The 22,763-nt window shown below is 43.2% G+C and overlaps 1 protein-coding gene across 4 annotated transcripts in view; it reads left to right on the top strand.

The window, feature by feature from the left end:
* Window positions 1–22,763, top strand: part of MTA3 (metastasis associated 1 family member 3) — a 1,736,304-nt gene that overhangs the window by 255,156 nt on the left and 1,458,385 nt on the right. For all 4 annotated transcript variants that reach the window (XM_069608476.1, XM_069608475.1, XM_069608474.1 and 1 more), the window contains one exon: window positions 1,204–1,303. In XM_069608476.1, coding sequence (XP_069464577.1) covers window positions 1,204–1,303 — 100 coding nt within the window. The remainder of the gene's footprint in view (window positions 1–1,203; window positions 1,304–22,763) is intronic.

Raw genomic sequence — 22,763 nt, 5'->3', positions numbered from 1 at the left:
CCACCCTCAAGCTGCCATCCTCATTATTATCAGATAAGGATAACTTCAGAGAAACTACCGGAAGCCTGGGATTCAGAAAGGTGAGCAAGAACTTGAGAACAAAGTGCCAGTGAGAAGAAATGCAGCAGACCGTTGCCAAAGAAGAACACAGGCTGTACATAGAGTGCTCTGGATACTGAAGTTGTAACCGATGTGCAGAGTCCAGGGAAAGATGTCAGCAAGAAGCCACAAATGCTGGCAGGATCTTAGTTACTGAAGTTGGAGTGAGATGTTGTGCAACTAAAGAGGTCTTGGGTTACCACAAAACACTGTGTGCAAATGGAACTGAATGAGCCGTGGTTCTGACTTACCATGGAAGTAGTGCTGACATGCAAGAGAACCCAGAAAGTTGTATGTTGTGCTAGGCCCAAACATAGCTGGGGTTGCTTGGGTTTGCATATGGCTGTGCCCCTTTTACAATGGCACAGACTTGCTAAAATGTGGTGGTGTAGAGGTTGCCCAGAGTAGTGCGAATGGTTCAGATTTATTCAAAACCTTTCACCCATCACTTTTCTGGTGTAGCTAGCATTTTGTGACAAGTGCATAGTGACTTTGACAAGTGATAGAGGTGGATCATTGTGAAGAACCTAGAGACTCTGGGCATTTACCAGAATTCTGAGATTTATAGTCTGTAGCACAGCAGGGATGAACAGTACCAAAGATTCAAGGGAATTGAATGTTGCGAATTGTGGTTCTTAACATCAGTGGTAGTAGTGCACTGCAACTAATAGTTGCCAAGAGAAAACATGGGAACTACTGATGAAGATGCTACTGTATCACCCAGAGGAGACAAGAAGGATAATGATATCGAACATGACCACTCTAAAACCTCAATGTCCAGGTGGAAAGTGAAGGCCATCTAAACAATAAATATTTGTACTTCACAAAAAATATATTTTTTTAATTCTTTTTATTCTTTCGCAAATATACTTTTGTCACCTTTTGCAAAACTGTTACAAACCGTACACACCCTACTCTGCATGTCCACTGTTCATGCAGTGCTAGCCTGAAATCATTCCTTAGCCATTAGATACAATGTTGTACCAATCAAACATCATAAAATATAGAATGGCTTTTCAAACTGACTACAAACAACTTTTATTTAAATGTTTGCAACTATCGATTTTTATTTCATGCAGATAATCCTTTTTAATTCCTTTACAGGTCCAGATGACCGTGATCAGTCAAAGCTTGAAGAAATAGTGTGGGATCCCTTTAGCCCCCTCAGCGATCGACAGATTGATCAATTTTTGGTTGTGGCACGGTGAGTTGAAAAAAGATATGTGCAAGAGTCCTTATTTTTTTTATTTTTCATTTACTAGCAAAAGTACCCGTTTTCCGAATGGGTTCTGTAGACGGACGAGATGACACTCAACTGTTGAAAATCAATGATCATGTAGGTTGCTGTTCCGATTTGCTTATCGCTTGATTGGCTTTGCACCCTGAAGTAAGCTGCACTGAGACTGGGTGTGTATGGCTGGCTGACATACCCCGGAGGAGACGTTGGGTGGGGGGGGTGGAGGGGCAGGGTGGGAGGCGAGAGTTGGTGTGCTGCTGCATACTGGGACCTTCTGTGCGATCTCCCCACCTGTCACCTCACCCTGGCGTGGTGCAGTTAATTGCGGTGCAAATATCTCAGAAACCGCGCATCCAAGGGCCTTGAAACGTGGGGTCTTATGGAACCTCAAGTTGTGTTCCTCGTTTCATGACTGGTCCTTCAACGACCACATCAATGTTTTGCTGATTTCAGGCAACCGTCTAATGTGTGAAGGTGCTGAAATCCGGTGAAGGGATGGGGTGTCCAAATGTCATGTAGCCAGTAATGTCCGGAGTGTCATAACAGGTAACTATGCAAGATCTGGTGCAGCTTGGTGAAATGGTGTGGAATTGTATAAGGAACAACGCTTCGCCAAGCCACAAACGCATTTTGACTTGTGCTGAAATCTGGCGACGAGGGGGTGGGGTGTCCAAATGTCATGTCGACAGTATTGACCAGAGGGTCCTATTTGCGAAATGTGGAGTAGAATTGTAGAAGTAACAATGCTGCGCCCAAATCCCAGTACAAAACCACACGTTTTCACTTCCATAAATATAGATTTTTTAAATGATGATCTACCTTTTTTGTTTGTGTAGTTGGTTTTTCAATGCTACTTTGTTTACTTTGTTTCCTGGTTCTTCTAAGCCAACTATTCCAATTTATGTGTAACTGCTTTTCCCAATCTTTTTGAGAATGTATCCACAGCAACATTACTTTGGTGGAGTCCAGTCTAAAATATAAAGTGGAATGCAAGTTATTTTAGATGGGGGGGGGGCAATTTCTATTTTCCTTTGCTAGAGATAATAGGGTTGTTCATTGCCTTGGGAACATTGGTGGAACAAAACCTCAGAGGAACTCCCTCTTTGAAGAAAGGAAAAAACACATGGAGCTTTTTGTGGTTGGTAATACATTCACGGTAGAAATTATACAAATATCAGTTACTTTAGCCATAGCAACTCCAGGGTCGGTCTCAACTACATCTGCTAGTCATGTATATCCCTCCAATAGGGCCCTGTGAAGAGACTTTCGCATATTACCTTCATTAGGTGTTCCTCGCCATTGCCCCCAAATGTATCATCTCTAGACACACGGTAGCTTCTAATCACATGCTGGAGGAATCCCTCCCATATGTCTTTGTGTCGCTGCATATGTTTCTTCACGGTCGTTAGCAAAGGCAAGATCCTGCAGCTACTCTGCCCTTGTGGGGCATTTGTCTGATTTCAAATATTATAATGTTTTGCAATTAAGCATGCCAATTTGAAAAATCGGTGCATTCTTATGGGTACCTTTTTTTTTTTTTTAATTGTGAATTTTTAGTTTATACAAACTTTTATCACAAAATCTATATAACCACTTTGGACTTTCAAATGCACAGACAATCTAACTTGAGTTATTTGATACACTCTTTTCGACTGGTCCATCTAAATTTCTTTTTAGAATTACATCCAAAAAATCAATAATTGCACAAGTTATTTTTATATTATGTCCTGAAGTCGCACGCGACCACCATTCTTTTTCGTTTCTGTTTAAAGGAAAACAAAATCCTAGATGAAGCTTCCTCTGATTTGAGATTGCTTCACATCCTGTGATCAGATGGTAGAGTGATTCAACAGTTTTTTCAAAGTGTCTGCACAGATTGTTTTTTAAATCAGAATCTTTTCTTAACCATCTCATCTCCTTTGTCTGTAGGGCGTTTACCCGCAGCCGCAAAAATTAGTCTCAATGGTGTCGAGATGGACATTTTAGTAGATATTTAGGTTGTAAATTTAATTTGTTCGTTGTGAGTTGTAGCGGAAGAGTGTTTTTCTGAGACGCTCTTCTTTCACTATTCTGGATCCAACACCATAGTTGGAGGCGTTTTTCAACCAATTGCGGATGCCACTGAAGAGACTGTCAATGTCGGCTGCTATCAAAATTTGATCCACTTTTTGAGCCCAGTCCTTTAAGATGTCTGATCTGCTGGATTCACTTTAAGTATTTTATATGCTGGTTCGCCAGGATGATCTCTTATTTTGCGTAACAATGTACATGCTTTCCAGACAGTTGTATTATACAGAGAGGTGATCGCCAGTTCGTGGCACAATGTTGTCATTGAGACGTATCGAGGTAATCTTAAACCTTTGCGCCAGAACAACCCTTCAAAAACGTCCCATACTTTGAAGTCAAGATTCCAGGCACATGGGTACTTTGGGCCAAGGCTGTTGGGATGTGTATGATCTCAGACAGTATGGTTACTATTGACTACCAAAAATGGTTGACCTGTGGGTAGGCCCAAAACATGCAGAAATCCAGCCGTCTCACCATGACACTTGTAGCATTCCCCCTGTACGTTAAAAAACATGTGAGCCAGCTTGGCCGGGGTGTAATGCAACCTATTTAGGATTGTAAATTGTATCACTCATAAGTGGACATTGAGTGAGACTTCATCATCAGTTGGCAACATCTCCTGTGAAATATAATGTACACTTTAAAGTGGATCCCTCACCACTATGACGGAACCATTACAATATCCTGATTATTTAAAAATGATTTAATTCTTATCTGATGAAACACTGAGTTCAACAGTCCTTATCCTTCAGTTGTCTCCTGTTCTAAAATCAAAATACATTTAAAAATTGCTTGTATACAGAATAAAATGGGTTGGCACGTGTTTAATTGAACTAATCGTGCCAGTACCACCCTTAGGACAGTGTTTTATGAAGTCCCACTAAGAGCTTAGTAAAACCATACAACCGACTACAAAACTCCACTCATAGGACAAGGCTGTAACACCGAAGTATTTGGTAGCGTAGACATAGCAGCCAGGTTTTCTTTAGGAGGTAGAGAGGACTGTAGCTTGGTACAAAGAAATTGTGGCATACATATGGTCCAAAAACACACTGAAACATGTATTGTAAAAATAAATGGTATATTTAAATACAAGTAGGTCAAGATGAATCTTGCGTAAATAAGTACTATCACATTATATATAAAAACAATGATAAAAGCGCAACACAATGCTCTTTAAAGTACACAGACCAAAGCATTGACTCTGTTCCCTCGAATAACTGTTAGTTTTCGGAAGTCAGGCCCTATCAAACACATTTAGTATAGGACACACCTATTCATGGGGAGTAAAATCATCAGTTACCTTTGGATTACTTTACAGTAGGTCAAGGGTAGTAGACCCTGTCAGTCATGCAGTGACACTCAGTTAAGGAATCCCTTAGTAAACCAACCCTGTTATCAAGATACTTTTCTGATAGTGGAACATAGATTCAAGGAACAGTATGACTGTATTACTATATTCAGGATAACACCCAGTTATACTGGGTGAGTAAGACCTTTTGGTGTAGTATACAATTGAAGTTGCTTTTCAGATCAGTGGAACACAGACTAATGTAAGCAAGAACTCTTTACACTTATTAAAAATGGCACACAGCTGTTCAAGGCAGGTAAAACCTAAGGCTAACTTATTCTAGACAGGCTAACAGCACGTCAGGGCAAGCAGGACCCAGTTGGTAAACTGTTAGGCAAGATTGTACGCAGTACCCTTTGGGTGCACTACAACAACCCTGACCTCCTGGCAATAGGAACCCAACCTTTGGTATAAGTCTGTACTACACAGGTTGGTAGCGTGTTGAGCAGCCAGGTTTATCTGAAGAGGGGTCAGTGTGAGCTGTAGGGGAGTTGCACAGAGATTCACAGTGACAAGTATTCAAATAAACTCTTAAAAAGGCTGATTAAACAATTATTAATTCATCAGTCAGTTAGAATAAGCCTTCTTCAGAGGGGAGCAATATAAAGCAACACACACAAATGCACTCCAAAAATACACACTTCTAGTTTTCTAAATCAGTAAATACCCATTTGGGATGACATACAGCACAACGTACACCCTGAGATGATTTCATTAGCTAAGGGTGCTTGTGACATTAATATAGCACTGTTGCATTCGGAATATTCTTGGTATTAGTGTTAAAGAGATGAGAGTTCAGAATATAACAAGTATTCACACAGTTATTGTAGGTAAATACTTTCAAAACAACCTCCAATGCAAAGTCCGTTAACCCTTTCCTGGAAGGAAGGCTAAACACATAAGCAAGAGAGAAGTCATTCGGGGAGCCAGGCCAGCCAATGTTAAGTTAGAAAAAGTTAAGGTGAACTGAAGCACTTCTTGCAGGTAAGTAGAAAGTCTTTTTCCAATGTTTAAAAAGTCTTGGTAGAATAGAAGAAATCGAAGATGGGCCACAAGCTTATTAGGCTTGTGAGGTAAAGAAGCTGATAGCAACTCTACAGATGCAACCAAGCAAGTCTCCAACGAGGACAAGTGGCTACACAACAAGAGGTAAGTTCTCTTAGACTTTACAACCTTAGGTTGAAGAAAAAGTGCAGCAGATGACTTCTGTTCCTGTGCAGCTCTGCAGATCTCGCTGTTCCTGGGCCTCAGTCGTGGGGACAAGACGGAGGACTTCTGGGGACTCCTGCACTGCAATGGGACGATGGGACGGTCATCACTTGCAATCTTCAAACAAGTGGCACTTCAGTGTTTCAGCTCCTCGCGTCTACTGCAAATAGCAACACTGTGGTTCCTGGCTGCCGAGATGGGCTTTCCTTGCATCTGGGGTCCTGCACTCTGTTGAGGCCTCTCGGGCTCGGTCAGACCTGCTTCCTGGGAGTCCGGAGGCTCTTCCTGGAGCTCTTGGGCAGCTTAAAAGCAACGCACACTACATGGTGTTCATCTCCCAGGTTATCTGGTTCCAGCAACGACTGCAGTGGAGACTTGACAAGCTTTGAGAGGATGTCCAGGTGGCTTATTTTGGAGTTGATTGGTCATACCAGTCCTTGCAGGGGCTTCTCTGTCGATATGAATTTGGAGTTTCAGCACAGCAGCAGGGCTTCACTGGGCAAACCAACTGTCCAGGAGTTGCAGCAGGCATCTTCAAGTTCTTCTTCGGATTCCTTTGTCCAGTGGTCAACTCTGCTTTCCATGCCAAAAGCCTTGCCTTTTATGCAGGTTTCTCCTTCATTCCAGACTAGCTGTCAGCCTAGCAGAGTGGCTGTCCTTGCCGGTTAGCCAGCCGGCCAATCACCTAGGAGTGCATTCTTGTCTCCTAGGAGTCTAAGCACAGGGAGTTCCGGGCACCTCCTTTGCTTCCTGCCCCCGGCAGACACCCTGGAGCCAGAGGCGGGCTTCACTCGTGAATCCCGTCAAAGGCAAAATGAACAAAGGGACCAAACCTGGTTTGGCGCGCAGAGTGAATCTCAAGAAGGACCTTTCCACAAAGAAATGGACCGATGCCATTTGACAAAATCTCATAATATTACATGGCGGTCAAGCCAACGGAAAGGCCAAAAAATTCATTCAAAGGACATCATTCAACCATATATACAAGGGCCGGGATTTCCGGTTTCGCGGAGCTTGAGTACAATTCAAGATTGCCGCAGATTGAATGCCAGATTCGTTTTGTCAAGTTCGTCTTTGTCCAACTGAGGAATTTACAAGCCCTGTGGACCGTGGGATTCAGTGTCCTTACTAAGACTACTATTAGACTGGTACTTTGAACTCTACCTGCGTTGTCTTCTTGTATGCCACGCTCTCAAAGTTCTGAACATATACATTGGGGCATCCAGATCCAATTTGTTTGAGATTCTTTTTTTGGTGCGGATGCACAGTTACCCCCTGGACTTATTGACAGGATTGTGGAATCAGCCCCCATACAGGGTCGAGATTATGGTGAAAAATGTGTTTACTTTTTAAAAATGTGTAAACATATAGGAGACAAAAAAGTTTTTTAACCACACCTGGGTACGTTCAGACAAAAACACAGATGAACAATCCAGAATCTATGAAATTCAAGGGAATGCTATGTCCTGACGAAGATGGACATCACCTGCATGTTTTGCTAGATGTGTTATTTCCATCGAAACTACTATTTTCCAATGGTGCCATGTCATTCACATTTATTATTTGTTTTTTCCTTCTCCATGACACCTTAGTAGTCGACGCACAGCATCCCATAGTTAGATTTTAGTGTGTGTGCTTTACTGTTTTGTTGTTTGGAATTCAATACAATTTCTCTTCATAGTTCGGTCTTTTGTGTTCCTGATTTGATTATTGAAACGAAACCTTCTTTGTTTGGTTTTCTGGACTCAATATTATTTTGACTGCTTTTTTGACATCTGATTGTTTATATAATTGGTCTGGTCAGAGCGACTGGGGGTCCCCCACTTGAGTGATTCCCTTCACTCGCTTGGGGCACCACCCACGGCATGCCCAGATTAATTCCTAGGTTTCATGTGATGAACTGACTTGCGACCTTTCGCAGTAGTCACTATTTGACATTAATATTACTAACAGTATGCACCTTTTTAGCCAACTGTAAGATACAATTTTGTATATTGTACTAGAGCTTTAGACAATTTAATACTCTTTTAGACTATTTGTATGAAATAAATATAATATTACAAATGTTTGTTCTATGTGTGATGATCTGTTGTGCAGCTGGGGGAGCCTCTTTCCTTGTATATATGGTTGAATGATGTCCTTTGAATGAATTTTTTGGCCTTTCCGTTGGCTTGACCTCCATGTAATATTATTCGTTGCTTCCCTCCAGCCAGCGAAGTAGGGGAAACCCATCGTTTGTTTTGCTCCATTTGACAAAATCTCATCATGGTAGTAAAAAGTAAACCACTGCCACCAGCCATTCAGTGAGGAAAGGTTAACATAAAAATGTTACATGAGAAGCTAAACAAAGGGGGTACTAAGTAACCCCTCCAGCACCCTATTGTAAGATAGTGTGTGCTGGGTCTAGAAAGTTACAAATGTAAGTAAAGTCAATTTCACTTTACTGCTTTTGGAAACAGTAGTATCCAAGAGAAGGTATTTAAACCTTGGGGAAATCTGGGTGACTTCCCTGTGTCACTGCACTGAAGGTGCTGTGTGACACAATGTAAAAGATGGTGCCTATGGAGTTTGTCAGACTCCATAACCAAAAGAAACACCTAGTGTACAAAAGCACATTAAAATAAACTTGAGAGTGGGGAAAAAGGGTGTCCCTCTCTCAGGATAAAAAAAATCAAGTCCTCAAAAGTCTCTAAGGTAGAGGGAGTTGGCACATTTCTGAGAATTCTTCCTAACTCGAACGTATACACCAATGTTCTGATGAAATACTTGAGCGCTTTGAAACACTTGCCTGGTGTAGGCGCTATATAATGCAACAACAATACCATACCAACTAAAGCCAACAGCATTACTTTTGCCAAAGAGGCATAATCAATTTACATGTGAGTAAAATAACCTTAGCATAAACATTTCAGAATGGCAGAACACATTCAAGGTAAACTCTTTCACAAGTAAGTCACTTTTAAACACTTGTTATACTTTTTAAGGCAGAATCCTTTTCTTAACTAGTCATTCCCTAGTTTATTGCATGAGTTCTCTGAGGCAGAAGAGGAACCCTAGTGGTCTAGAGGCCAGCTGTAGGCAGGGCGAGATGGTATTCATTTGCAGGGAAAGTCTTAGTTCCTGAAGTTCCTTCAAACAAGTAAATATTTCACTTTAGGGTTATCTGAAAGGGTCCAGTAACCTCTGTGAAGACACCCTACCCTAGGAGGATTCCGGCAGTGGTCCTGGATGAACTGGATGAGAGGACTCCCAATCAAAAGAACACCCCCAAAGTTATACAGAAATAACACATGCTTAAGTTTAATACCCCAGCCAATACAGTACCTCAGCACAGAAGAAGAGTTTTTAGCGGGGGAGACTTCAGGATCTGCAGCCAAAAATCTGGTCGATTGTTTCCTTTCTTCAGTCTTCATGACAAGGAATTAAAGGGATTTTGCAGCAGGGATCAACAGGAAGGCTCTAGGCAAGAGTTTCATTGCGGCTGGATGCGTCTGTGGTTTTGACGTCCCTTTCAGGAGCCAGGAGAAGACGGAATATCGCTGGTTGGATTCTCATCTCTAATCTGGTCCAGCACTCTGGTGATGGGGACTTAAAGGACTTAAATCGTGTCTCTGGAGAGCCAGGAGGCGGCCACTTAAGTTTCAGCTCGAATCAGTAGACTGTGCACACAGCATGATGGCTCGAGGTCCCAGGGTATTGGGGTATTGCAGCCCTGCAAGGTCGCAGCATGACGTGGGATGGCTCAAAATGCAGGTCTTCTTGGGTCCAGTGGATCTCACCAGGCTCTGGGTCGGGGCGTCCTTTTCGTGATCCCCAGATAGATTGGAAGGAAGGGTTACAGTAGGCTTTGGTTACACAGGAGGCTCTCCGGTCGCTGGAAATTGCTACGGCCATCGTTTCTTCATCTTCCTCTTTGGTTTCAGAGTTTTTATCAGGAACTACAACACAACTACTGCATTCGCTCCCTGCACTGCATTTTACATAAAGGGGCGGTCTGGGTGTCCAATTTGTCCACCATTGAGACTGGGCTTTTTTCAGACAAGGTGAAAGACAAAGGGCTGCAGAGTTGTGGACTTCTCCCTCACTGCCTGCCTTCTCAGACGAGTCTTGGCATGGAATACAAATGATTCCCACTGAAGACAAAACTCCCACTGAGGTTGTTCTCACCTAGAATCATAGGGGAAGACCTCAAACTACAAGCAAGCAAGAAATGGCTAAAAAAGGAGCCCAACATTTTAGAAAACCAAGGCTGAATAAACAGCCTGCGGGTAAGAATTACTAAAAGTCATAAAGGTAAGACCACTCCCACCAGTCTCGGGAGGATAGCTCAGGGGCAACGTGCTTGCCTTGGAAGCAAGACACAAAGCAACAGTTTTGATCCCCGGGTCCGCACTTAGAAACCTCTGGGTATTAAGCGTGTTATAAATAACCTATCATAACATCATAACACCAGCCATTCAAGCAAATTTGCAATTGTAAAACAAATGTTACAGGTAAGTAAGAAAGGGGATACCTTGGATTCCCCCAGTACTCCACATCAGAGGTGTGTGTGCTGTCTCACTATATAAAATGTAAAGGGGGATGAAAATGTGGAATTTCAACCAGCTCTGAGAGGATACCCAGGTAGCTTACTTTGGAGTTGATTGGTTCCCCCCAACTCAAGGGGGGGAAGTCGTCCTTGCAGGGCTTCTCTAGTCAAAACTAAATTGGAGTTTCAGCACAGCAGCAGGGCTTCACCGGGAAAACCAACGGTCCAGGAGTTGCAGCAAGCGTCTCTTCCAAGTTTTTCTTCTGATTCCTTTGTCCAGTGGTCGACTCTGCCTTCCAAGCAAAAAGCCTTGCCTTTTATGCAGGTTTCTCCCATTCATTCGCTGCATAGCTTTCAGTCACACAGCAGGGTGGCTGTCCTCCAAGGACGGACAGCCAGCCGGCCAATCACCTTTGGGTGCATTGTTGTAACCAAGGAGATTAAGCCCAATGAGTTTTGGTCACCTCCCCCACTTCCTGCCCCTACCAGACACGCTGGAGCCAGTGACGGGCTTCACCAGTGAATCCCGCCAAAGACAAAATGAACAAAGGGACCAAACTCGCAAAAGGTGGCATTAATGTGTTAGTATGTGTTAGTACCCCTCAACCCCGCCAACCAAGTAATCACCAATTGCAAACGCAAATATCTCCTCCCAGATCTTTCTTGCTGAGGGGTCTCTTAATATGGCCAATACTGGGGGTTCACCATGCTCAAGTTGTGGGTAGGTTTTGGCCAAATACTCTACAAAAACAATATAATATACTGCAGGAGATCGTGCTATGAAACGTTTGGGTCTCCTTATATAGTGTACAAACTGGTTAGAGAAAGCTTTCGGGCTGATGGGTGGAAGATAACATCAGGACAACAACCTATACAATCCCCACAGCATTCAAGTAGACCTGCATGTGCGAAGACAGTGTATCCTTAGTCAGTTTGGACAAAGTATTCCAGTTGCTGCTTCTGCTGCTTGGGATTGTGTGACCATAGGGTGTCTGTGCCTTCCTACTTGGGTAATGTCCGCACTCACGTGTAGTGCATCGAGGTCCCAAACGTTGGCCCTGTCTGTTACTGAGACTCTGTTGCCAGGTGAGGCCACTGCTTTGTAGGGCTTGAGGTCTTGAAGGTGATTCCATACAGTCTTGCCAACTAGCCTAACAGCACGGTATGCTACATCCTCTACAAAGTGAGGTCCCATTAATCTAGGCACATTCCAGCGCCTCACAAAATTTCGCAGGAGAACAATATCTCCCACTTTCACAATTTCTTATTTAATGATCGTGCAGTGTGTCATCGCAGTCGATCTCTTCGCTGCCTTCTGGGCCTCCCTGGATCTGCTATATCTGGCGAGAGATAAGAAGCATTACAAACCAAAGAAGTAATCTAATCATACATCGCCTGTCCTAACACGTCTGCACTATTCTCGGTCTTTCAATGCTCTTGTGGGGTCTTTCAATGCTCTTGTGGGAGGAGGCAGGGGAAGATGCATGCACTATCCTGTCACCACCTTATGTGCCGTTAAATGGTGGTAAGACCCAGGCTTATTGCGCAACTCAAACAAGGCTAGAGTTAAACAATGCAGCCAGTTTTTCTTGGTGTTCTGCTGTGTTTTGGCTATGCACTCCTTTAGGAGTCCATTCAGGCGTTCACACATTCCATTTGCTTGCGGGTGGTACGCACAGGTGAATTTATGCTTGATGCCTAGCAGGGTTGTGATGTGTTGGAACAGCTCATTGGTGAAGTGAGGGCCGTTGCCAGACCACAGGACCTCACACACGCCCCATCTTGGGAAAACTTCCCTGACCTGAAACTTGGCCATTCTAAGGGCCGTCGGCATGTGCACAGGGCCCTGCTTCTGTCCACCTAGAAAATGGGCAGTCAACCACCATGTAGCGGTACGCTTGGCAAACTTGGGCCTACAGGTTTTGATATGGCTCCTCTCACAACCCTCAAAGTATGCCCTTCTGTAAACTGCTGGCAGGTCAACAGTTACTTGTAAAATCAGCTACATGTTCATTCAAATGTGTGCAAAACCACGTTTCTCCAATGCACGCAGCAATTGCCTCCTTCCATGTGTGTGTTGGATAGTGCAATTGGGCCAATTCTATCTTCAATAGTGTTAGGGGCATGACCACTTTCCCTGTTTTTCTGTCACCATAAGGCATCTGTTGGACATATGCAGCATCCTCGATTTAAGCATAGCACCTTATCCTCCTGGGATGCAGCTCCCTGTAGCTCCATAATCTGTCTCTGGTAGTACATTGTAGCCTTCCCTCATCACCACGTTCTCGCTCCTCCCTGAGCCTTGGATCTCTCCTTTAGTTCCCACAATTGCCCAAAATACGCTGCACATTTTGCCTCATCTGCTGCTTCATTTCCTCTTGAGATGGTGTCTTCCCCTTTTGTGCGGGCCTGGCACTTCACTAATGTTATTTGTTTTGGATATGCAATCACCTTGATCAATTTGCCCAATAATAGCACATGTTGCACTGTGGTCCCATCTGCTCTACTGAGCCATCGCGCCAGGCCTGAGTTTACTGTTGACGTCACTTAGGCGGAGTCAGAATAAATTGTCACCTCCCTCTCTACTCTGTTTTGTAGTGCTAATATCAGAGCCAATAGTTCTGCTGCTTTTACTGAATAATGGGATGGTAGTCACACCCTTAACGCTACCTTGCTTGTCCCGTCCTCCTGCAGTCTTACCACGGCAGTCACAGTACGTCTGATCCCATCAGTTTGATCAATCGTTGATGAACCATCAATGTACAGCACGTCTCCCCATTTAAGTGCGTCGTCCTCCACTTTGTGTGTCTCTCTGAACATTTCTATGTTCTTTGTGCAGTCATGTGCATAGTCTCCTGCCTTGAGAACATCTGCCAAAAATGTCACTGGGTTTACGGTCTTGCATCTTACTATCTTCAGTCCTACATTAGATAGTATCAACTTCGTACCCTGATGCTGTCTGTGTGGTCAGTGTGCTCTTTGGATTATGCAGTATCAGAAAGAGGGCGTGCTCCACATACATACAAAGTGGTGGTGCCCCCCATTGTCACTGCTTATGACTTCCCCACGGTGAAGGCCGCAGCTGCCAAAGATTGTTCACACGGGTAATGTCCTCATCACTGGGTCAAGTTGTCCACTGTAGTAAGCGATTGGCTTACGGCCCATGCTCGTCTTCTGAGTCAGTACCACCTTCATCACTACACCGCCGGCATGTGCAGAGTCCCTTCTGCACTAATATTCTGTCTCACTGCAAATCAAAATGTCATCTACATACTGTAAAACTGCTTTCTGTATGGTGTGGCAAACGAGTAGGTTTCCACTTCTGGTTTCGGCAAATAAAATTGGTTAAGTCTTGTGAGTCTGGGTTTAGTAGCACAGAAAAGAATGCATTCTTCAAATCAATGACCGTGAAACGGACAGCTTCTGCTGGAATGCTGCACAAAATTGTCGCTGGGTTTGCTTCTACAATATGGTTTAGAGTCTTAAATCCTGGATAAAATACCATGACCCCCAGTTTGCCTTGTGCACGGGGTACACTGCTGTGTTGATGGTACCAGAATGCCTCTGTCAATCAGCGATGTGATTGTTTCGTAAATGCCTTTGTCTGCTTTCTTGGTTCGGGGATACTGTTTTACCCTTGGCAAAATCACTCCTGGTTTCAGTTTAATCTTAACTCGCCCTATCCTCTTTATGCAGCCCACATCATAAGGACTTGTGGTTCATAAACTGCTGGGCACTTTGGCTATGGCCTCCTCCCAGAATAAGGGCAGCGACTCCATAGCCATTCTCTGTGGCACCTCTCTGTAATGTATCTGTAACCAGTAGGTTACACTCATTTGGAACACCATCTCCAATTCCTGTCACTCGTCCTGAAATAGTTAATCTGTCACTGTGGTCAGCCTGCACCCCTCTGCACTGCAATTATTGCTCTCCATGCCTTCCCAGTGACATCCACTCCATGTACTGCGATCCATCCACTCCCATGTACTGCAATCCAATCCTCCCTCTCCGACACTGCCTCTATCTCTATGGACGCTTGTTCCTTCTGGCTCGTCCAATGGTGTTTCTGGCCTGAACAGGTATTCTTTTGGTACTCGCCATACCTTCCCTGCAACGCGTGGCATTCATGCAATGGCAATGTCAGTCCCATATTGAAACATCTCTGGGTCCACTGGCACCCCCCCCCCCCCCCCCTTTGTACTGTGCGTCCAAAATATACTTGAACGATCTGCTTTACATTTAAAATGTGTATACCTGGTATTGAGCACACTATGCCTTTGTCTGTGAATGAAATGAGAAAAGGCACGCTGAGACCCTGTGAAAACTTGGGGATGAATTGTAAAAAGGTGCCGGGGTGCACGATATTGAGAAAATCTGAAGTTGAACTTTAAAAAAGTGCCGGGGGCACGCTGATGAAAGTAAGCCAAAACTTAACTGCAGAGAGGTGCCGGGGGCACAATGAGAAGAGAAAACTGAAAGAGTGGTCTAGGTATCAGAGTGGTCCCACACATGCCTGAAAGTACTGTGTTGTCATTGAATGTCTGATAAGTTAAACTGCTGAATAACTGTGTGAGGAGAGCCAAGGTGTTGGAGTGGTCCTGCCTGGGGGTGAGGAATACTGGGCGTTGTGGAAAGGTTCTGCTACACCAATACACCAACCTGTTGTGAACTCTGAACGTCTTGTGAACTAATGATAAGAAGCAGACTTCCTGAGGAGAAGTGACACAGAAGAATTGTTATCTAAATGAACTTTGAACTTGTGCGACCAGAACTGTTTGAACTTTGTAAAAAAATAACTTTATGCAATGCCTTTGAAAGCCGAGGAGCTCTTTTCATGGCCTTTACCTGACCTACAATTCTCATTTTGTCCTCTTAGGTGCGGACTTAAACTGCCACCGAACTACTACCGATTGGAATTATGAGACCCCAACAACATGACTACCCCTGGCTGTCCCTCCCCTGGGTCACTCAGAGCAGAGAGGTGGCCCAACCTCATGAATGATAAAGATTTGCATAGTTGATTGAGCAAACCCCGGGAGATATTCCAGCGACATGTACCTGGTCCAGTAATGGCAACACCAGTATACTGGACTATGTGTTTGTCTCTAGCTCCATCATTCAAGAGGTTTCTGGCTTTGAAGTGCTTCACAGCCATACTAGCGACCACACACTTTTGCGACTTACCTGGGATGGTAAATTGCATTCTGAAAGAGATAAACTACCGATGAATATTGAAATCACACCGTGGGCCCACCCTCCTGAGTCTGAAAAATCTTGATCTACTCTCCCTGGGTTCTAGGTATGCTGAACATCTCAAATTACGTTCCCACCCTGCAAGAATTTTTGACTATACCTAATAAGAGCAAGGATGCTACATCAATTCATAGACCTTCCTTCAATCTTGGAGTAAAAGAACAGAAAAACCTCCTTTGTAAAGAACTGTAAATCATCATCCATCTGGAACTTGATCAATATCTGCTTCTGCTAAAGAAAAGAAAACAGAAGTATAAGAACTGGTTAGTAGCTAGTGAGGGGGAAAAAGCCTCCTTACTACAAGCAGATTCGGAACAGATGCTAGCAACCATACTCAAATAAGACTCAAGAGCTAAGTGGCAACTAGTGAATGAGACCGATTCATCACAAACTGCGTCCTTAGCAAACACCGTTCCTGAAGAAACCTGATTAGACTTCTATGGCAAATTATTTAAACCTGAAGACAATGCATCCAATCAGGAGACCGAAGCAAACAATGTTGCTTGTCCTTTACACCTGGATTACGCAGATCTGCAGATACTCATTAAAAAGGTAAACTATTCTACAGCTCCTGGCCCTGATGGTATCACCAACATGATCAAACAATCCCCGGAGCTCTGGATTCGCTTTATCTTCGGCCACATTTTTAGAACGAGACATCAACTGGCATCATGGAAAAAAGCCATCACAGTTCTGTTATTTGAAAAAGGTGATAGGATGGATCCAACCAAACTATCGCCCAATAGCGCTACTCGATGCACTGTGCAAGCTGTTTGCTGAATTTCTTCTAAGACATCTGCAGCAATGGATACAGGCTACAAAGAAATTTGAACCACAACATACTGGCTTCCCGAGGGGGAATGTCACGGAATTGAATCTCTTTCTGCTAAACCTACTCAAAGGAAAGGCACACAACAGTAAAACAGAAATGTACCAAGCCTTTGTTGACTTGAGCAAATCACTTGACAGCATTGATCGCCAATGCCTTTGGATGAAAATGAAATTGTGGAACTGCCCGGCCCCAGTATTGGCCGCTAGTAAATCTTTTGAAGACGCTACCTCCATACAAGTTCGTCTGAATGCTGGGTTTGTTCTGGCACACTCTATCTCCACCTCTATGGGCTTAAAACAGGTCTGTCTGTTAGCCCCTACTTTATTCAGCCTCTTTCTTTCTGACGTAGTTGAATATTTAAATATGGTAAATGAATTTCCCCCCTCAATCGGGGACGAGAAGCTGTGTAGACTGTTATATGTGGATGATATTGTGCTAGTGGGCAAAACTCCCATAGGCTTGCAGAAGTCCTTAACAGCCCTTAACCAATATCTGAAACTGAACGCCCTTACGATGAACTCGACGAAAACCAGTATAATGTTTCTGGGTCTGCGAAAAGGAAATGGTAGCCCACTATTCTGCTGGTAAGTCGAACATGAGCGACTGAGAATCATTTCCCAGATTACTTACTTGGGGGGGCCTTGATAAACAACAGCATTTGTGATCATCCACGCCATTTAGCACAGAAATCGCAGCTTAAAATCTTGACCGGACAAGGAAGAAGGATTCATAAAAGGTTCGGCAGGTTTTCCATCTTACCTGTGCCGACATTCTATAATCAGAAGGTGGTTCCTTCATTTTTTGGGGCTGAGGCATTTCTCCTAAATTTGTGGAAGATATGCCCTGGAGGGATCCTTCTGGAGGAGGATCTTGAATCTACCAAACATAGCCTCTGCCACCCTGATTAGATTCAAACTAGACCTGGTATCACTGCAAGCGCGAGTGACATGGAAGTACGATTCCTTCGGTAGTGCCATCCGAAATCTTGAAAAGCAACCACCACAGAATAGATAATGTCCCTATGCTGCAGTGGCTCGACTGCTGTCGTAGTCTGATCTGGACCAATTGGCCGACTTTCCTGAAAATGTTCAAATGAAACTTGGGCGGGATGATTGGATTAACACCCAAGAGGAAAGAAACTTGCACTGCCCGGGATTCACTCCCTAAATGTTTTGTCAATGCTCCCAATAGCTGGTACAGAAATAAGTTGCTCTGCTTTAGATTTGATCTGTACACTACAAATCAACTACTAAAAATCTACGGGAAATCAGAGACAGATGGATGTAGATTCTGCCAGGAAACAGAAAAAAGAGAATAATTGGAGACAACAAAACATGTCACATTTCTCTGTCGTGGTCTAACTGACACGACAACCAGGAAGTTAATTGAAATTGCAAAACATAGTATGTGAAGGAAATCTGGTAATTCCTTCTAAGAGGGGAGAACCTTATGACTACAATCTACTTGTTGAAATATTCAATTGAGGTGTTTGAATTGTCCATCTGATCCATATGGACCAAAATGTACTTCAATGGCATCCTTTCTTAACCTTTTAGTTTTATTCTCACATTGGACTCTGTGCCTTGAGTATTGAATGTCTTCTTTTTCTCTTTCTTTAAGGTGAAAATGCTTGATATATGATAAAGGTTTGATATAAACCATAAATCATTTTAATACAAAAATAAGTGAAACCAAGATATAAGCATATGAAATATTACACAGAGGTTTCCCTCTCCACTTATCTCTGTGAGAGCAGCAAAAAGAAAGAGGAAGGGACCTTGGCAGGATGTGAGGTGTTAATGGGGTCTGACTGCTGATAGGTGGAAAGCTTCAGAACTGTTCCTTGTAGGAGACTTGTGGGACTTGGTAGTCCTTGGATTGTTTTTTCCATTTACTTTTGTTTAAAAAAAAAAAATTCAACAAAATGTTGGATAGATAAAGTTAAAGTTTTGAAGTGCTGTGCGTTGCAGGAAAAAAAGTAAAGCATAATGCTTGCCTCCGGTCTTGACATAGAATCAATAAAACTAATAGGAAAAATAAAAACTCTGAGCAATCCTCCTCTTCGTTCATTTCCCCGGCCACACTTGCCTAAATATAAGTCACAAAAAATCTGTCATAATGGTCAACCTAACAGTCACTCCAGCAAGTTAATCCTCTTCAAAAAGCATAGAAGAATGTACATTTAAGTTAATGAATTGGCCTACAGATTTCTGGCCCACAGGCATTCTTAAAACAAAAGAGGGAACATGAATACAATGGCTAAAAAATAATTTGCGTAGATTCAGTAAATCCATTAATGGATGTTTAAGACTTTCTCGCTCCGATCCACAGCACCTACATACAGCTGCCTCAGGCTAATTTATACCTAGTACATTGAAGTTCTCTACTGTTTAGTAAATTAAATCGAAATCTCATGACCATCTTCCTCAAATAAGGTGAGGGCGATTGGGCCAAATACACACTTCGTTCACATTTCATGTGTTCATTGTGTATATTGGAACCGTTTTTAAAACTGGTCACAGCGCTACAGGTTAGGTTTCCAGTAAATTCGAAAATAACCTTCTGTTCTGCGCCATAAGAGTTCTCACATTTCTATACATAACATAGAGTAGCAAACTGTAAACCTTTACCAAACAGCTTGTGTATAATAATCTGTGGTGGGAAAGTCCAATTCTTACAGAGAATCAATTTTCTTCGTAGGTGGTGGAAATTTGACAACCTCAACCCCAACTCGTACCTTATTACAACTGCTGGTACGCACTATGGAAGACCCAAAACTTTCCTACAAATCAGACCATGCAGTCTGGAGAGATCGTACTTGTCCAAAATGTGGTGGGTCTCTAATCTGTACATTAGCTCTGGAATAACTTTCCCCTTCATAGAATTTAATTAGGGGATTCATTGAAAACTTTCCATAACGAAGCAATAAATACTCTATTTGTGGTCATAGTTGGATGACCTTCTTTTCCAAGCCATTCAATCAGGTTTTTCAAGTAGGGCTTGCAGTTGTTAGTGAGTTCTAATTTCTCATCATTCTGCTGCCAAATGAATGATTCTCTTTTCTTTTTTGCATTACTAACTTGAATGATTTTAGACTTATAAATATACTATGAATAATGATCTTATCATAGATATGTGTTCCGGGAGGATAGCTCAGTGGCAACATGCTCGCCTTGGAAACAAGACAACATGAAGCAACACAGGTTCAATCCCCGGGTCCACGCTTAGAAACCTCTGGTTATTGAGTGCGTTATAAATACGCAACTATGACATATTCCGGTAACGGCGCCTCGATGCCCCCGGGCTATGTGAGTGCTTTAAAAATGCGAAATATATAAGTAAATAAAATGTGTGTTGTAGTCTTTGGTGGCCAATATGAGCCGCATATGAGATTACAAATGTTTAGGAGAAATAAAGGTAGCTTTTTTTAAGCTACTTATCCATATCTGCCGTGTATAGATTATAAGAGACAATGCGCCAGGATGCACCCGTCTCAAGCCTCTACTGGCAGAGATGGGTTCGGAGATATTACCTTGCATGTTCATTCTCAACTGCAGATTGGTGTTTGAGTGAAGATGGATCAGGATATCCAGCAGTGAGTTCGGCAGTACCCAGTTATTTTGTTTTTCCCAAAGTGTATTCCTGTTAACCGTTTCAAATGCCAATGAAAAGTCAATACTGGCCATGTATTATGCGGACCCGACATCTTATTCCGTTGATTAGGTAACCATTTAAGTTTGTACATATGCTACTTCTGAATACGGTTTGAAGTTGATTTATTATGGGTTTTCTCCCAAAGATTCAGCTATTTGAGGATAATAGACAAAAATATTTTTGCGTCTGCATCCAGTAGCGCAATCAGTCTATAATTAATTGGGTCTAGTTTAGGGCTCTTGTAAATTGGGACTAATATGGAGGTCTTCCAAGATGGAGTTTAAAATGTGCACCCATAGAAGCAGCAACAAGAGCCCTGGCCCCATTTGAGAAATGTGTTACCACCAATGCCACCAATGCAGGAGACCAACACATGGTGGGAGCAATATATGGCCTAATTAAAGAAGGGGGAAAAAAACAGGGGACTGGCGCTTCATGGCAAACTGGGAAAAAGAGACAAACCAACCAATAGAAGGGTAACAATGGGGGGGGGAGACGGTGGTTAACCATCCCCAAAACAGCACAATCTTTGCAGATACAGGAAATCTGGCTAAAGATGATGTACCAATTACACTTTACCCCTCCGAAGCGGTCTACAATCTACCGATCCACATCTGGGCTCTGCTTGAGGGAATGCTGGGAGGAGGGAAACTGGAGTCTCATTTGGTGGCAATGCCCGAGATGTTCAACTGTTCTGGCTAAGGATCTGAGAAGCAGTAAAGGAAATATTGGGGGAGAGGAAAAGGACATCCTGGGCCTGTTCATTCTGGGTCTGGGGGAGAGCTGCAGAGCTTACCCTCGAGAGCACAACGCAAAGTCTGTGATTATGGTAATGGCCGGAGCTCTGCCAGTAGCCCGCAAGTGGAATGGTACCCACAGAACACGAATGGGTGGCGATGGGAGTTTGTAGCCATGGAGTGGGTTTCATACTCCTTCCGAGGGGACCACCAGAGATTTCTTATGGACTGGGACCTAGTGATGAAGGACTCCAGACAGGCATGGTGCCCAAGGAGGATGAAACTAGTGGGAATAGTGTAAGGTACCACCCGGACAGAGCATTGGAAACATCACACCAACAAAGGAAGAATCGGGGGGGGGGGGGTTAATGACACCAGTCCCAGAACCTGAGAGCAGAAAGAGGGGAACTCTCTTGCATGAAACTGCAAAAGAGGGAGAGAGCAACTCTCTATGGAGGGGAATCTGGATCTATCAAGTCCTGGAAAGCGGAGGGAGAGGGGAGTTTATATTATGTACTGTTGAAACAAAATGCCAATAAAAAAATTATATGCAAAAAAAAATGTGCGCCTATGGTGTGTGGTTATCCTTAAATATGCTGTCGCACAGTCCGTTCGTGCCCGGTGCCCTAGAGTTTTTACATTCCGCAGTAGACATACCAATGCCATCTACATCAAAATTTAACTCCCATCTGGGAAGCTCCCTTTCTTCAACAAATTCGGCCCTGGAAGGGAGTACAATGTTGTAAAATGGTCTCACCAGGTAGTCTCTAGAATAGGATTATCCTGTATAGTTGATTGGGAGGGATTAATTGACAAGACTAATTTCCAAAAGTTGATGTCCGATGTCCTGAGTGTAGCGTTTCCGATATTTTCGCTATCGGATTGAGCAATTTTTGCTCATAATGCCTCACTGTTTTTATATCGCTGTCTAATATTACGTGGTTTTTCACCTTTCAATTCTATCAGGAACTGACTCAAAGTAACCTGTCTAATTACAACCCTTATTCTTCTTTTTTCATTTCCTGGATCTCACAATCAAACCTGTGAGGTCTCCTTGAAGGAGGCCCACGAAATTAAACACTTTTCACAGTGGGCATTTAACAAACCGAGGAAAGTCTGTGGAGAGGACCGGGCGCTTATACTCCAAAGAAGTGGAGTACATAATCTTAGTTATTACCCTATTCATTTCTTTGGGGCCAACGTATTGATCTATAATGTCCCCGAATTTCAATTACAGGTGACCAAACTGCCAATGGCTATTTATAAAATTTACCAAGGTTGCTGCTAGCATGTTAAGTTCACTTGCCTATGAGAAGATTACCTCACATTTTTGGCACCTATAAGGCATGCAGTATAATTTTAATCATTGCAAGATGATTCATTTGTCCTATGCCAGGTCGTCTCACCTGTCGGGTCCCCGTTTATATTTCTATTCAGTTGAAAGAGTCCATTCCTTGCAAAAGTCAATCAATTGCAAGCCCCTCGTGTTCAGTTTATGTTGGTGCAACGATTGTCCGGTCCCATTGTGGCTCCTGCTGGGATGGTCCACCAAACACTTTGAGATAAAATCACCTGCCAGAATCACAAATGTATTCCCAAAAAGTCCCACCCATCTACTTGGAATCTTTGTCATGCAATGCAAAAACAAAGTTAAAGAGCCTTAATACTAATTTATTAATAACAAGTTAGGCCCTGTTTCGTGATGATATGCAGGGCAAGATCCGTGGCATTATGTCATGAAAGGTCCAAACTCGCTCTACCCAGGATGAGTTCACCGCCACCAGGAGACCCCCCTG

The sequence above is a fragment of the Ambystoma mexicanum genome, chromosome 4q, assembly GCF_040938575.1.
Source record: "Ambystoma mexicanum isolate Mex_15411 chromosome 4q, UKY_AmexF1_1, whole genome shotgun sequence".
Taxonomy (NCBI): domain Eukaryota; kingdom Metazoa; phylum Chordata; class Amphibia; order Caudata; family Ambystomatidae; genus Ambystoma; species Ambystoma mexicanum.
Note: the sequence above shows the minus strand (reverse complement) of the source record. Positions and strands in the feature narration are given on the sequence as shown.